The following is a 15,335-nucleotide window of genomic DNA, read 5'->3' as shown; positions in this document are numbered from 1 at the left end:
TCTTGTCCTGATATGCATGTGATAGTTGCCACAGGATTTTAACACTATTACATCATCATCATCAATAAAAAAAATTACCTAAGAAACTGTTCATTATAGCTTTTGCATTGTCAGGGCTTATCTTCAAATACTCAGCAAGCTTTTCTTTTCCTGAAATTAAATAAAAAACCATGATGTGAAAATTGGTCATGAGGCTTGTGCTAGGAAAGATAAATATTTTCCAGCACAGCCATGAAAAACTTCTTCCTTTTGATGATATTTGGAATTAAAAAGTGTACATTCTGAAATGTGTTGCCTGTTTTACTGGTTATGACTGATTTTTATGTTTTATGTCTTTGAATCAAGATTTTATTAAAAGTGTCAGTAAAATTAACTTTATCAATGATCCATAAACAGAGGTCTGATGAACTCTGTTAGTGAGACAAGTATGCATTACAATGATGTTTTAGACTATTTATAGTTGATCTACTACATTTGTACTAACAGTAACTAAGAACCATTATTATTGTGAACCCGATACTGTCACACTTTCACCTTGAATAAAAACAATCCAATAGTTTGTGAATTTACATACCTGCTCCATACATAACAGAGTATACAATCCTCTTGGTCTGTTCTCTCTCTGATGAGGTAATACTGGAAATGGATTTACCAAGCCTAAAACAAACAATATCAGAGGTTGATTGTAATGTCTTGCTAATGTAACACAGACACTGATATAAAAAAATCATGTTTTCTTATTTTGTGTTCTATCTCGTTTCACTATTTTTAATATGCACTTATTAGTATTTAGTATGACCCTACATTTTTACTTCTGTACTTGTACTCCTAACAAAAAAATATATTTAAATTTAACTGTGTTACAATAATGTTGTTTTGGGCACAGGATGTTTGCGCTTTTTTACTTGTAAAACGATAGGACATTTGTGCTTCTAATAGTATGGACATTTGCGCTTTAAATTTTGATTCACCTGTATTAAATTGACCGGACAATTGCGCTTTTTACCTATATAGTCGTCTACCTGTAATTTTAATTAATACGTATATAAATTCAACTTATATTTGTCATTAGTAAGTTCACATTTACACAGTCTTAGACATGGAGTTTATAGTTATAGAGACTATTATAGGAAAAAAAATGTATATGGCATGATGGATTTTTATATCGTTTTGATCATACCCTCAAAAGTGAAGACCTTTCATGGAGATATTCCTTGAAAAGTTGTAATGCTAGAATTAAAACGGACAATGGGACTACTAATAGTTTGAGTCATAAAAGATGTTGGTGAAGATTCTTTGCATCCTAAGGATTTAGTCTGTATCAAAGGTTATGTACAGAGTAAGAAGAAAATCTCAACAGAATTTGCCTAAGTCAAGAGAAGATGTTCACACTCTTTTTGAAGGTTATCCCTTACAGACCTCAAAATCCAAAATCTCTGCCTGGTCAAACCTGCCAGTCGTTTACCCAGGTAAAACTTATGAGGGAAGTCTTAAACACCAAATATTTGTAGAACTTACATCACAGTGGTTATGTCAAAGGTTATGTACAGAGTAAGAAGAAAATCTCAACCGAATTTGCTTACCGGTAAGTCAAAAGAAGATGTTCACACTCTATTTGAAGGTTATCCCTTACAGACCTCAAAATCCGAAATCTCCGCCTGCCCAAACCTGCCAGTCTCTTACCCAGGTAAAACTTAGGAGGGAAGTCTTAAACATCAAATATTGCAAAAGCGCAAATGTCCTATGTAAAAAGCACAAATGTCCTTTTTTAAAAAGCGCAAATGTCCTATAATTTGAAGCGCAAATGTCCTACAATTTGAAGTGAAGTGTCCAAAATAAAAAGTGCAAATGTCCTATGAAAAGTGCAAACGTCCCGCGCATGGTTGTTTTATTCAACATCATTCTGTCCCAAGTAAGAGTTGCCTTTCTGACACTGTTCCTACATCTTTTTTATAACTACCTGTAAAGTCTATTATATAGGCAACTACATTCTAATTTTGTATTTATATTGTGTCATAGATCAATCTTATTTCTGCAGTGTATGTTTACTTTTTTTTGTTTAAATATATTATGTCTTTTCGATCAAGTTAAGTCTGACATTCCAATTGATATTTCATAGTGCATCTTTTTATGGTGTAATGTAACACTACTGTTTAAGGTAAGGGTGAAGGTTGGCACCTGTAAAAACATTTAAACCAAATGCATCTGTCCTAAGTAAGGAGCCTGTTGTTCTCTAGTTGTCAGTGTGGTTCATAAGCGTTTCTCATCACTCGTTTTTTTATAAGTTAGACCATTGGTTTATATGTATATGGTAATGTGTTTAATTTTATGTAGTACCTACCACTGTGACGTAAGTTCTACAAATATATCTGAGTCATTCTGGTTCTGAAATATCTGCAGTAGTACCTCATCATCTGCTAGATGTGCCAGTAACCGTAGTTCAATCTGTTGGAAATCTACCAATTATAAATACAGTAGTTTATCATTTAAATGACACTTTGTACTGAAAGTATGGCATAAAGAAAAGGGGGTAATTAGTAAAGAAATATTATTCAAATGTTGTTGTCACCTTCCAAGTTAACTGACTTCTGAAAAATGCAAAGACAAAAATATACTATAAATGAGGAAATGAAATCTTATTATTTAAGACAAGCCATGACCAAAATAATCAAATAGAAGAACAAGAGCGCAAACAGCAGTCTTTCAAACTCTACACATAATTCTAAAGATTGAAAAAAAAACCAACAACCAAACAACAGGAAAGCAGATCCTACTCCAATGGATGCACCTGTTGTGTTGATAAGGATAGGCAAACATGTATTGGTCATACTTTTATCAATAGAGCAATTTATACTTTTCCTGTCCTGCATGTTGACATCACAATTATTATAAAAATAGAACTAGGGAATTACCTGCTGCCAGAAATGACCATCCTTCCTGGCTTATAAAAATGTCTCTAGCAAATATTTCTAATGTATCATCTTCTTCTTTATCTAACCAGAAATAAATAGATATGATGTAGTACAGTGATGTAAAATTAATGATGATACTAAGATTCTGATCATCAATCATATGACATAGGAAAAAGAACTAGAGGCTCTAAAGAGCCTGTGTCGCTCACTTTGGTCTATGTGAATATTAAACAATGGACACAGATGGATTCATGACAAAATTGTGTTTTGGTGATGGTGATGTTTGTAGATCTTACTTTACTAAACAATCTTGCTGCTTACAATTATCTCTATCTATAACAGTACTTTCTGTGGAAAATGTTATTGAAAATCTTCAAATTTTAAGAAAATTGTTAAAAATTGACTATGAAGGGCAATAACTCCTTAGGGGGTCAATTGACTATTTTGGTCATAGTGACTTATTTTTAGTTCTTACTTTGCTGTACATTATTGCTGTTTACAGTTTATCTCTATCTATAATAATATTCAAGATAACAAAAAAACCAGCAAAATTTCCTCATAATTACCAATTCAGGGGCAGCAACCTAACAACCGATTATCCGATTCATCTGAAAATTCCAGGGCAGATAGATCATGACCTGATCAACAATTTTACTTCCTGTCAGATTTGCTCTTAATGCTTTGGTTTTTGAGTTATAAGCCAAATAGGTATTTTACCCCCATGTTCTATTTTTAGCCATGGTGGCCATCTTGGTTTGTTGGCCGAGTTACCGGACACATTTTTTTAACTAGATACCCCAATGATGATTATGGCTAAGTTTGGTTAAATTTGGCCCAGTAGTTTCAGAGGAGAAGATTTTTCTAAAAGATAATTAAGATTTACGAAAAATGGTTAAAAATTGACTATAAAGGGCAATAACTCCTAAAGTGGTCAACTGACCATTTTGGTCATGTTGACTTATTTGTAGATCTTACTTTGCTGAACATTATTGCTGTTTACAGTTTATCTCTATCTATAATAATATTCAAGATAATAACCAAAAACAGCAAAATTTCCTTAAAATTACCAATTCAGGGTCAGTAACCCAACAACGGAATGTCCGATTCATCTGAAAATTTCAGGGCAGATAGATTTTGACCTAATGAACAATTTTACTCTTACAGATTTGCTCTAAATGCTTTGATTTTTGAGTTATAAGCCAAAAACAGCATTTTACCCCTATGTTCTATTTTTAGCCATGGCGGCCATCTTGGTTGGTTGGCCGGGTCACCGGACACATTTTTTAAACTAGATACCCCAATGATGATTATGGCCAAGTTTGGTTAAATTTGGCCCAGTAGTTTCAGAGAAGAAGATTTTTCTAAAAGATTACTAAGATTTACAAAAAATGGTTAAAAATTGACTATAAAGGGCAATAACTCCTAAAGAGGTCAACTGACCATTTCAGTCATGTTGACTTATTTGTAAATCTTACTTTGCTGAACATTATTGCTGTTTACTGTTTATCTCTATCTATAATAATATTCAAGATAATAACCAAAAACAGCAAAATTTCCTTAAAATTACTAATTCAGGGGCAGCAACCCAACAACAGGTTATCCGATTCATCTGAAAATTTCAGGGCAGATAGATTTTCACCTGTTGAACAATTCTACACCATGTCAGATTTGCTCTAAATGCTTTGGTTTTTGAGTTATAAGCCAAAAACTGCATTTTACCCCTATGTTCTATTTTTAGCCATGGCGGCCATCTTGGATGGTTGGCCGGGTCACCGGACACATTTATAAACTAGATACCCCAATGATGATTGTGGCCAAGTTTGGTTTAATTTGGCCCAGTAGTTTCAGAGGAGAAGATTTTTGTAAAAGTTAACGACGACGACGGACGACGGACGACGGACGCCGGACGCCAAGTGATGAGAAAAGCTCACTTGGCCTTTTAGGCCAGGTGAGCTAATAAAAGTCACAAATAAAAGTTCGCAATTGTTTGGATATAGATTAGAAAAGTCTTGATTTATCCTCACAGAGATCAACTGTCAATGATAGCATTTCGGTATTGTACACTGATGACTTTATCTGCTTCAAAGATGTGTGGATATTTTGAAACCTTAATACATGTCTGTATAATAGTTATTTTTTTTTTTATTCAAAATCAATTTATCTTTGGAAACTCCATGTTAATTACAAGACACATACAATTTTCAAAACACAAAGCATAAAATTGTTTGCAAGGGGAAGCAAACTTTCGTGTGGTAAACTTTTACAAAAGAATTTGATCCATGTGTTGTAGTTAAAGGAAAATCAAGGATAGAACTTTCCTTAGCTTTAAAATAAAACTATAATGACATACCAACAATAAAATTGTCTTTATAGTTGGTGACAGTTATTGAAGTTTTAGGTATGGCCTGAACATTAGGTTGATATGACGACAGCCGACCTGTAGCAGCAGATATCTGGTCCCAATGTGTCAACAAATAGTCCTTCTGTACGCAACTCATTATACCATCCATATAGGTGGACTTTAATTTCTGAAACTATAAAAAATAGTCCTTCTGTACACAACTCATTATACCATCCATATACGTGGACTTTAACTTCTGAAACTATAAAAAATACTCCTTCTGTACACAACTCATTATACATCCATATACGTGGACTTTAACTTCTGAAACTATAAAAAATAGTGGTTGTAAAATAATTATATAAATAAGAAGATGTGATATGAGTGCCAATGAGAAACTCTCCGTCCTAGTCACAATGAATAAAAAGATATGGCATTGTTTGCAGTAGTGTGTTTGTGTCATTTATTTTGCTGGAACAATGAAACCATTGAAATCAAACTCATTTTAAATCATCTGAATCCTAAGTTTTTTTTACTTGCCACATGCAGGGTTCAAGCCTACAACAATGATGTTGACAAGCTAATGATACGGTAGTGGACTACTGGCCACTGAGGCTCCATTTTTTAAAATGTAACAACTCCAACAATGCATCATGGAGTAACATATAACTTACTTGTCTATATTCCAAAACTAATCCAGGTAGTGGGTGGAAGTCTACAAGCTGTTGTAACACTGATTCAGAGGTAGAAATCTGATGACCAATAGATGTCTTGGCTAATTTATTCTTCTTAGGAAGTTTTGTGTCTAGTTTTAACTCTTCAAATAGTACCTACAAAAAGCATTACTTAAAGCTTTACATTTCAAAATACTGTAACGTCATGTTATTTAAAAATTGTTAGGTAGTTGTCCCACAGATGCAAATGCTGTCATCTTATTTTCACTCATAATTATCACAAATATAGCTGTTTAATTTTTCTTAAGAAATAACAATTTAATATCAATTAGTCTTGGGATTATTATTTTTTTTCATTGGTAACAATAAACAACATTTGCAACCCCCTAGTTGATTTAGAGGATGTAGGCTTTTATATTTAGGCCATTTTAGTTTGTATGCTCTCAAAGATTTCTATTTTTGGTCTTTCAAACTTTAGGTCACCAGCACATTTGAAGATTATTCCAGAAACATGTGTTAATTATGTGCAATAAGAACATATATCACACATTTCTAATTACAAATTATTTCAGTTGGTGTTTTTTTTTGTACATGCTTCTGCAGAGCACAAAGCAAAATGGTTTTGGTGTATATGATTTTTTTTTTTCAGGATTATTATTAAATAGAGAAAACTCATTTCGAGTAATCTTCATCATTTAAAATGGCACATTTACTACACTTTTTCACTATGGTTAACTCACTTGTCTAAGTTGAGCAGGACTATTTATCAAGAATGAGTGACCAACAGAGTCATAGGCTTTCTGTTCTAATTTCTGCAGCTTTTTCTGAAAAAATATAAAGAAAATCAAAGTTTTCCTCTCAAAAAATTATAGACTGACAGGAATACATAAACTTGTATGCCATCTTTTGCATATGGATATTTTACATTTTTCAAACCCCAAAATTCTTTATCCCAACAAATACTTTCATTACAAATATACCAAAACAATCAAGTTTGTTACCTTTAAGATATTGGAGAACATCATTAATTTATCTGTATCAATCTTAACCTGCTGGCATTCCATCAAGGCTAGTAACGGAACCAATTTAGTCTCCACACAACAAAACAGGTCCCATAACTCTCTAGACTGTAGTTTCTGGTACAGACGATTCATTAATTTACCAAGTAATGAGATGTCCTCTTCCAATAGCTCACTGCAGTCTATCACTTCTTTCTAGAAGAAAAATACAAGTCAATTAGTTAATCTAATATATTTTTTTATTTGTTGATAATCACATATTTTCTACATTAAAATAAAATGTTAATCAAGAACGTTAGTATAAAACTTGCCGTTACTGCTTCTGGTATCATAATTTTACTGCATATGAATATTTTTTCAAGATTATTGTCTGCTAATTTGTACACCATTTTGTCTCTAGTGGAGGGTTTTCTACTTGGCATTCATCAACATCTTATTTTTATAAAATCAACAGTGTTGAAGTATACCTTCTTCTGCTCCAGATTAACTGAATTTAAACTGTCTTCAAAACAAGATGGAGGATAGTCTGGATCCAGCAACCAACCTGCCACCCGTGGATCTATAACTGTCCAATCTCCTAACTTTACTAAAATAAAAAACATAAACACATATTTGGTAAAATCTCTTTTATCTTTTCCAGAAATTTCTTTTTACAGTATGATTTTCAAATAGCTTTCCAAGACTTTGTTTAATTATAAATTACTCTCCAACAAAAAGAAATTTAAAGAGCTCAAGCCTCTAGACTTTGTTAACCTTTTTATTCCTATTCTTCATTAACATAAAATTTCTGTATATAATTACTATATAGAGGAAAAGGATATTTAGTGCAATATTTTTGTCCTTTCTGTTTAAAATATTGGAATTGGCTTCATCTTAAATAGTAAAATTGATTGCTACATTTCTGTATTGTAATGGGGAATCTTTTTTTTATATCATGATTTCCAAGATGACCTTTTTCTTGTAAATCAATATCCTTACTCTATTTGAACTCACCTTTTGATTCATTGAAAATATTCTTCAGTAGGATCAAAAACAGTTCTTTTGCTCCGTAACATATTTTTCTTGAAGAACATGTAAATAATGAATCCCAGAACAACCTGAAATATTTTTTAAGTTTGTGATTGAATCAGTTAAACTTCTACAAATAATCATATTTATGTATGTCGGAACAGAAGGATTCAAAAAAGATGAAGGTGAAAAAGTATTGTTCAATGAAACTGTTATATATATATATCAGAAATGTTGAAAAAGAAAAGATTTGTGCCATGATCATGTGTTTTTTTTTTAAATACAAGTGAAATATTTTCAGTCCTTATTTTCAGATTGGTACAGCTGTTTTGGGTTTCTTTATATTGTATTTCCTTTAAAATAAAATAAAACTGAAAAATCTTCATTTCTTTATCATACACAAAATATCAAATGAACTGCATGTATAATAACATGCTAGTGCTTATATATACAAATAAGAAGATGTAGTATTCCTGCCCATGAGAATGTTCAGCCTTCAAAAATGAGCAAAATTCATAATGCATAGTTAACTACAGAAGGCCCTGAAATAACAAATGTAAAACAAACAGACTGATATTAGCTAATATTCCTGTGTCAAACCTAGGATATTAATTCATATATATATCACTGTAATATACCTAATCCATTCCACTGAATGAGTATTTTTTATCTTGGAAGGCATACTATACAGTTGAAGTTTTTCAGTATTGCTGCATGTCAATCCAATTACCACTGATGCAATCTGAACAGAAAAAAAAAAAATCTAAGTTAAAACAATAAAAAAATATAATTCTAAAACAATTCTTGAATAAAAGCAGATATTTTGAGTAGCATTCGATGATAAGTTTAATGAAAATGTTGGTGAATTGTACATAAACGAAAATAAAACTATAATAAAGACAACAACACCCATTAAATACCACATGGTGAGAGTTCATTCTGGTCGACATGTATAAATGTAAATAGTTTAAGTACAAAAAGACTTGTGAAAATAGGTAATAAAAACAACATTAAATGTGCTGTCCTGTCAATATAAAAAAAGATGTGGTACTGATTGCTAATGAGACAACTCTCCACAAGAGACCAAATAACACATAATCAAATAACTGTATGTAGGTCACTGTACAGCCTTCAACAATGAGCAAATCCCATACAGCATAGTCAGTTATAAAAGGCCCAAAAATGACAAATGGAAAACAATTCATACGAGAAAACTAATGGCCTAATTTATGTACAAAATAATGAAGGAAAAACAAGCATTCCCCCTCATAATTCAATGAATCAGAAATCAGGAAGTAGGTATCTGACAGATTCTTACGCTTTATAGTTTATAACTCTCAATGTATGGTCAAATATGAAGGCATTCTGTTATGTTGTTCCTGATAAAAGTGTTATGAAAATATTTATCATGTTTATTGTAGAAATGGATGGACAAAACAGTAGACAATATAAAATTTGGTATACCCCTGACTTCTTTAGTAGAGGTATAATAATAAATACCTGTTCAAATGACTTTGATTTCATGCTCTGTGACTTCTTCTGCAAGACATTAAACCAAAGAAAATAAAGGTATAGCAAGGCCAATGCAACAGGAAATATTATGGAAAGAAACAATCTAAGAAGATTTGTTATGACTAACTTGCATGCTTTTTACAAGTCTTAGCTAGCTTCCAGTAGCACACTTTGAACTTGCTTATATAGTTTTATATATATATATATGTGTCTTTCATTTCCTTTTGCAAGTAAGGGGTCATATCTTGTTGATTACTGGACTGTGCATTGAAGATTCTTACTTTTATGACAAATATTTTCTAGATAGACAAATGGTGGAAATGTGTGCATATGTTGAACTCTGAACCATGTGTATTTGGTTGTTGCTTTTCTTTTGTACATACAATTTTCAGAGAAGTCAAATTTTGGTATTTAGTGGTGGTCTATTGTACTGACTGATATTTTTGGTAATTTCTGATGTTCATTTAATGTATTATGTTTTTAATAATTTCAGTTTTTAAAATTCCTATTAAGAATTCAAAGGCTTCCATTAAAAGAAATAGTACAATCTATCATTAATTTAAACCATCTGAGTTATCTCCCATTAAAAAATAAAATGCATCTGAGTTATCTCCTATCTTAAAATCCACTTTATTTTTTTTAAATCTATATTTATATAAAACATTAATAACTATTTGTTACTTTGGCGGAATTATCCCTCAGCTGATTAGTAGAGTCATCATACACCACAGCTATTAGTATTTCTTTACTTTTCTTGACATCCTGAAGTAACTCTGACCTTTGACTTGTATCTAAACATGTGATATCAACAACAGTACTGTTCTTCTACAAATTAAAATGAAATATAAAAAATTTAAAAGAAATTTGAAAGGCACAAAAAATAAAATTAACAGAGAATAGAGAATAAAACACTCTTACTTCTTTGTTCCAATCTGATTTTTTTACAAAAAGCATAAAGATTGATGTCAAAATTAAAGTATGATAAACAGGATTCACTTTGGAATATGTTTGCAAAATTATATAAAACCAATGAAAAACTTTCAATCATGTAGAACACTACAGCAACTTGCATGCTTTATATTAGTTTAGATCACTGTATACCTAATTAAGTTAAAGAAAAAAAAAATGTATCTTAAATTTGAACACATTTTTGTAACTGCATGTATTAATTGATATGAAAACGATGGAAATAGTAGATACATGCTTAAAATGTAGTTTAATTGTAACAAAAACAATCAAAACAAACAATTGAAGATCTTTCCTTAAATTAAAACATGAACACAATAACTTGAAATAAATGATTCAAAATTAGATTTTCAATAAAGAATTCAGGGTTAAGAACGTAAAAGTAAAATAAAGTAAATTGTCTCAACAAACAAAATTCACCTCAACCTGTGAGACTTCATTATTAGTGATTTTATCTGAAACTTTTTGTTTTTTGTATGGAGCAAAGAATGATGGAATTTTCCTTTTATTTGTCTGGTCCGTTACTTTTATGTCGGTTGCTAAAAGTACAAACAATAATGTTTTTGTTTACAAACATGAGATATTGATGTTAGTTAATATTCTTGGTTTGGTTTTTTACTAGCTTTCTTTGATTAATACTTATTATGACCTTTTAATATATATATTCATGTTTTAGTACTTGTTTTTTACTATTTCTTTTTAGCAGTAGCATTAATACTTAACTTAACTCTTTTTTAGTTAAGCAGTGAGAAATAGAAATAATTTTGAAATGTATTTTGTATATATTTTCATGGACTGAATTTTTGGCTCTTCCTTGACACCACTTGCAAGTATAGTCTCGAGGAAACGATGATAGTCTGTGGGTAGGGAACAATAAATGGCTGACCTGTGTTAAGAGAGAGCCATATCTCTTGCATGTAAAAGACACACTTGTAGATTTCGAAAAAGAGCAGGCTAATGCCGCTACAAGACAACACTCGCACACCCAAAGTAGAAAGGGATTAATATAAGTTGCAACAACTTGCTTCCCAAACTTCTATAAATAAATATGTTTAAAATATATTAAACTTATTTTTGTGACATGATATTTGTATTAAGGTGGTATGGGAGTCTAAAATAAAAATGATAGAATTTGTTCATACTTTGCCAAAACGTTGTATCTATTGATACATGTTGAAAAATATAATAAAAATGATAGGTCACCGCGCATTTTCTCAAGCTACAGGACGGGACAAAATGACACATTTTGTATGGATTATACAGGAAAAAACACCATTTTGTGATTAGAAACTAAACAAAATGATAGAATTGTTAAATACTTCAGGAAAAGATAGCTTTCAGACACTGCTTTGAGAATATCAAAAGAAAATATAGGGTCACCGTACGTTTTTTCCGGCTAAATTACAAAATAGGAAAATTCCATACAGAATCCTTCAGAAAATGCACTTTTTTAGAGTTACCTCCCCTTAAAATGCCAATTTTTCAAAAAAATAAAAACAACCAAAAATAATTAACATTTGCAAAAATATCAATATTTAGAAGTTATATTCTTATAAATTGGTACTTTTAAATGAAAATGTACATTAAACATCTGCGTTCCTGCATCAAATTTTGCTAACTTGATGGAAAATCTGGACCTTTGATTCTCTGTTTTTTACAATCCAAGATGGAGGAAGACACCCATACCACCTTAAATCTTACATTGACTTTTAGTTTCCTTCAGCTCATTCCTAAAATTAAAAAAAGTGCAGCAATATTAAATAACACTAGAACACACCCGTGATATCACGGGTCCGTGACTGAAATAAAGTATATAACTATGCGCAAGCCTTATTTTAGTATTAGTATTGTCATCTGATAAAGTCATGCCGATTATAAGATACACAGTTTTTCTCTGCTTTCAAGTCTTTCTGTTTGAACCCGTCGAACTGAAACAATAATAATAATTATTTGGAAAACAAAAGGTCCTGGAATGGAGTATTTTTTAATCAACAGCATTGTCCTATATAAGTTATAAAGTTGAATGCTTTGCTTCGCTGTTTTACGTCATGCCCACTAACAAATTGAAAACTGTACCTATACGCCTTATTTTTAGTCCCAGATTTTTAGTATTCGTATTGTTATGATCATAGAAAGTCTTACTGATTAAAATACTAAAATAGGTAACAATTTGACAATTTAGTAGTGTCAACCCTGTGGTTATGACCCGTGTATATTAATTATAGCATATTAATCCTGAATACAACGTTTGGTGGTGCGCCTGTCAGATGCGGAACGTACAGATAAGGTAATAGGTAACAGGTGAATATACTATTGGTATCGGTAGCGGACTCGACCCGGAACTTCTTAATTATTGGCAATATTAATTACGTGGAAAACAAAAGGGCCTGGAGTGGTGTAATTTTTAATCTACACCTTTGTACTATTATAGTTATATATAAAGTTGAATTCTTTGATTCGTCGTTTTTACGTGATGACGGCTAACAAATTGGACCTCGTAATTTTAGTATTATAGATGCTGTCAAGTAATAATCCTAATCAATTTTATTTTATTAAATCATTATAAAATTGAGAATGGAAATGGGGAATGTGCCAAAGAGACAACAACCCGACCATAGAAAAAAACAACAGCAGAAGGTCACCAACAGGTCTTCAATGCAGCGAGAAACTCCTGCACCCGGAGGCGTCCCCTAACTGGCCCCCAAACAAATATACACTAGCTTGGTGGCAATGAACGCCATACCAATTTCCAAATCAGCATATATAGATAAGATAAGATATTTTTATTTTTCCAATTATGGGCCCCAAAGGGCATAAACATTACAACATCAATAATTTTTTCATAATACAATACAAACAATGAGATAAAAAAAAATAAAAAAAAGTTAAACGAGAACTATTTAAGTTCTTAAAGAATACGTAGATAAAGAATCTATAGTATGTTGGTTTTTTTTTAATACTAATGCATTTTATTACAAGTGTGGTTGATATAGATAACAAACAAGCAGCCCAAAAAGAAAAAAAAAGAAAAATAGATATCCACATATGTATAGTACACAAAAAGTTGGATCAATTAAATATATAATAATTAGCCAAAAAGAAAGTAGAAATTAAACATGTCCATGACTCATCCTGTGTCAGCAGCAAATAGGAAAGCATTATGGTTTCCTAAAGGCAGCTGACACCAGGGGACGATACCTTATGGGCCATAGGCATGTAAAGTGTGTAAATGTCTCTTTCCTACCTGTATCAAAAGCAAACAAGGAAGCATCATAGGTAACTTGAATGCAGTTGATACCAGGGGACGATGCCTCAAGGATATAAGAGAACATTTGAATAAATAATATATCTTAACAATTATGGGCCTGAAAACAAAATGACACAGACAATAAGAGTTGTATCATTTAATAATACAGGCATTTAGAGGTGGACATATGGTCCTCAATAGTAGACAATTGACTAGTTCATACATCAAGATCTATACACTTTCTCAAAGGCTCACTGTAAGTTGATCCTTTATTAAATTAGATGGATCGGCAAAATTGGTCCAAAACGTTCAAAAAATTGTCTACTTCTATTGGAAAATTATTAGATGCACACAGATATGATATGAAAAATGTATATACATATATATCTATTCATAGGTTTACCAAAAATTCAACAATGCTCTTACCTGATCTGTTGATGTTGTAGTAATCTTTTGGAAATGGAACACACTGTGTTACTCTGTTCAGCTGTCTTTCTCTCTTTTTCTTTGCCCTCAGTTTGTAAATGTACAATGGCAGACACAGTTTTTTCTTGTACTTTTGAATTTATATCTTCAACATGTATCATGGCCGACATTTTTCTTTCATGTAAATGTTTATTCTCAGGACAATTGCCAATAATAGGTGGAATGATAATTTCACCATGCATTTCCTTCACATCTGATAACTGTTCGTTGTTTCTAACTACTTTATTATCATTCACTCTTATCTCCTTTGGTTTGGCAAAATCATCTCTTTTATCATCAAAAATAAATATTGAATGACTAAAACTCTGATCAGCAGTACTACCACAGATTAATGGTGTGACATCATTGCTTTCCTTCCCTACAGTTTCCAAACTAGGAAATAACACAGGAGAAAGTGACAAAGGAGCTGATTCTTGAGATGACCTTTGAACTGAGAGGGCAGCACCTTCCTCATCATAGGATATATATGATGAATTCTCAATTCCTGATATCAAAACTGCTGTCTCTCTTGAGGAAATGACATGTGGACTTCTGACAGCAGTTTCTTTGATATTTTTGGTAAAGTATTTATCAAATGACCTTTGACCTCCTTCAAACCTCCTATCACCTCCTTGATCACAAGCATTTGTTGTGGATGTTTTCTGAATCCAGGTATGTGTCATTTGATGATGATTTTGTGTGTTTTGTAATGGATCATCAATATTTTGATTATTTGTACTGTTAGTAAGTCCATTTACATGATTTGCATTGTTAGTAGCATTACTACTTTGACTGTTTTGTGTATTCTGTACAGGTCCATGTCCAAATTTAGTTCTGTACAGGTTCTGGTAATATTTGCTTGGTCCTGAAAAATACTTATACATGTACAAGTCAAGGATGGGAAAAAAATCAACAAGAAAGAGGCAATATCAATATTACTGGAAGATAAAACAAAATTTGTCTTATATACATGTATATTGTAAATCTTTTCTGTTTTTTATCAAAATGAGATGTTACTATATGTCTATCTGTGAGATGGAAACCCCAAAACAACCACAAGACATCTAGAGGTAATTAAATACATGTATGTGTATGTCAAGCTCTAAGTGTTCTGAGGTTATTAATGATGTATATCTGCTTTTTTTTGGTTACAAGCCTTTTCAGATAAATTTATTTCTATTATCTCTTGAT

General features: G+C 31.6%; 1 protein-coding gene across 3 annotated transcripts in view; it reads right to left on the bottom strand.

Annotated features, from left to right (window-relative positions):
- The window catches only part of LOC139521160 (DNA polymerase nu-like), a 31,909-nt gene that overhangs the window by 11,973 nt on the left and 4,601 nt on the right, over window positions 1-15,335 (bottom strand). For 2 of the 3 annotated variants that reach the window (XR_011664023.1, XM_071314466.1), the window contains 16 exons: window positions 14,106-15,009; window positions 12,134-12,162; window positions 10,853-10,971; window positions 10,148-10,291; window positions 9,455-9,493; window positions 8,593-8,696; window positions 7,940-8,043; window positions 7,414-7,532; window positions 6,929-7,141; window positions 6,668-6,751; window positions 5,928-6,083; window positions 5,263-5,446; window positions 2,913-2,993; window positions 2,342-2,456; window positions 575-657; window positions 79-150 (listed from right to left, as the gene is read on the bottom strand). Coding sequence is in view for 2 of the 3 variants with exons in the window: in XM_071314466.1 (XP_071170567.1) it covers window positions 79-150; window positions 575-657; window positions 2,342-2,456; window positions 2,913-2,993; window positions 5,263-5,446; window positions 5,928-6,083; window positions 6,668-6,751; window positions 6,929-7,141; window positions 7,414-7,532; window positions 7,940-8,043; window positions 8,593-8,696; window positions 9,455-9,493; window positions 10,148-10,291; window positions 10,853-10,971; window positions 12,134-12,162; window positions 14,106-15,009 (2,550 nt within the window). In the remaining variant the exon portion in view is untranslated. The remainder of the gene's footprint in view (window positions 1-78; window positions 151-574; window positions 658-2,341; window positions 2,457-2,912; window positions 2,994-5,262; window positions 5,447-5,927; window positions 6,084-6,667; window positions 6,752-6,928; window positions 7,142-7,413; window positions 7,533-7,939; window positions 8,044-8,592; window positions 8,697-9,454; window positions 9,494-10,147; window positions 10,292-10,852; window positions 10,972-12,133; window positions 12,163-14,105; window positions 15,010-15,335) is intronic. The other variant, XM_071314467.1, reaches the window with a different exon arrangement.

Source organism: Mytilus edulis, chromosome 4, assembly GCF_963676685.1.
Source record: "Mytilus edulis chromosome 4, xbMytEdul2.2, whole genome shotgun sequence".
Taxonomy (NCBI): Eukaryota; Metazoa; Mollusca; class Bivalvia; order Mytilida; family Mytilidae; genus Mytilus; species Mytilus edulis.
This window is presented reverse-complemented; position numbering and strand designations above follow the sequence as displayed.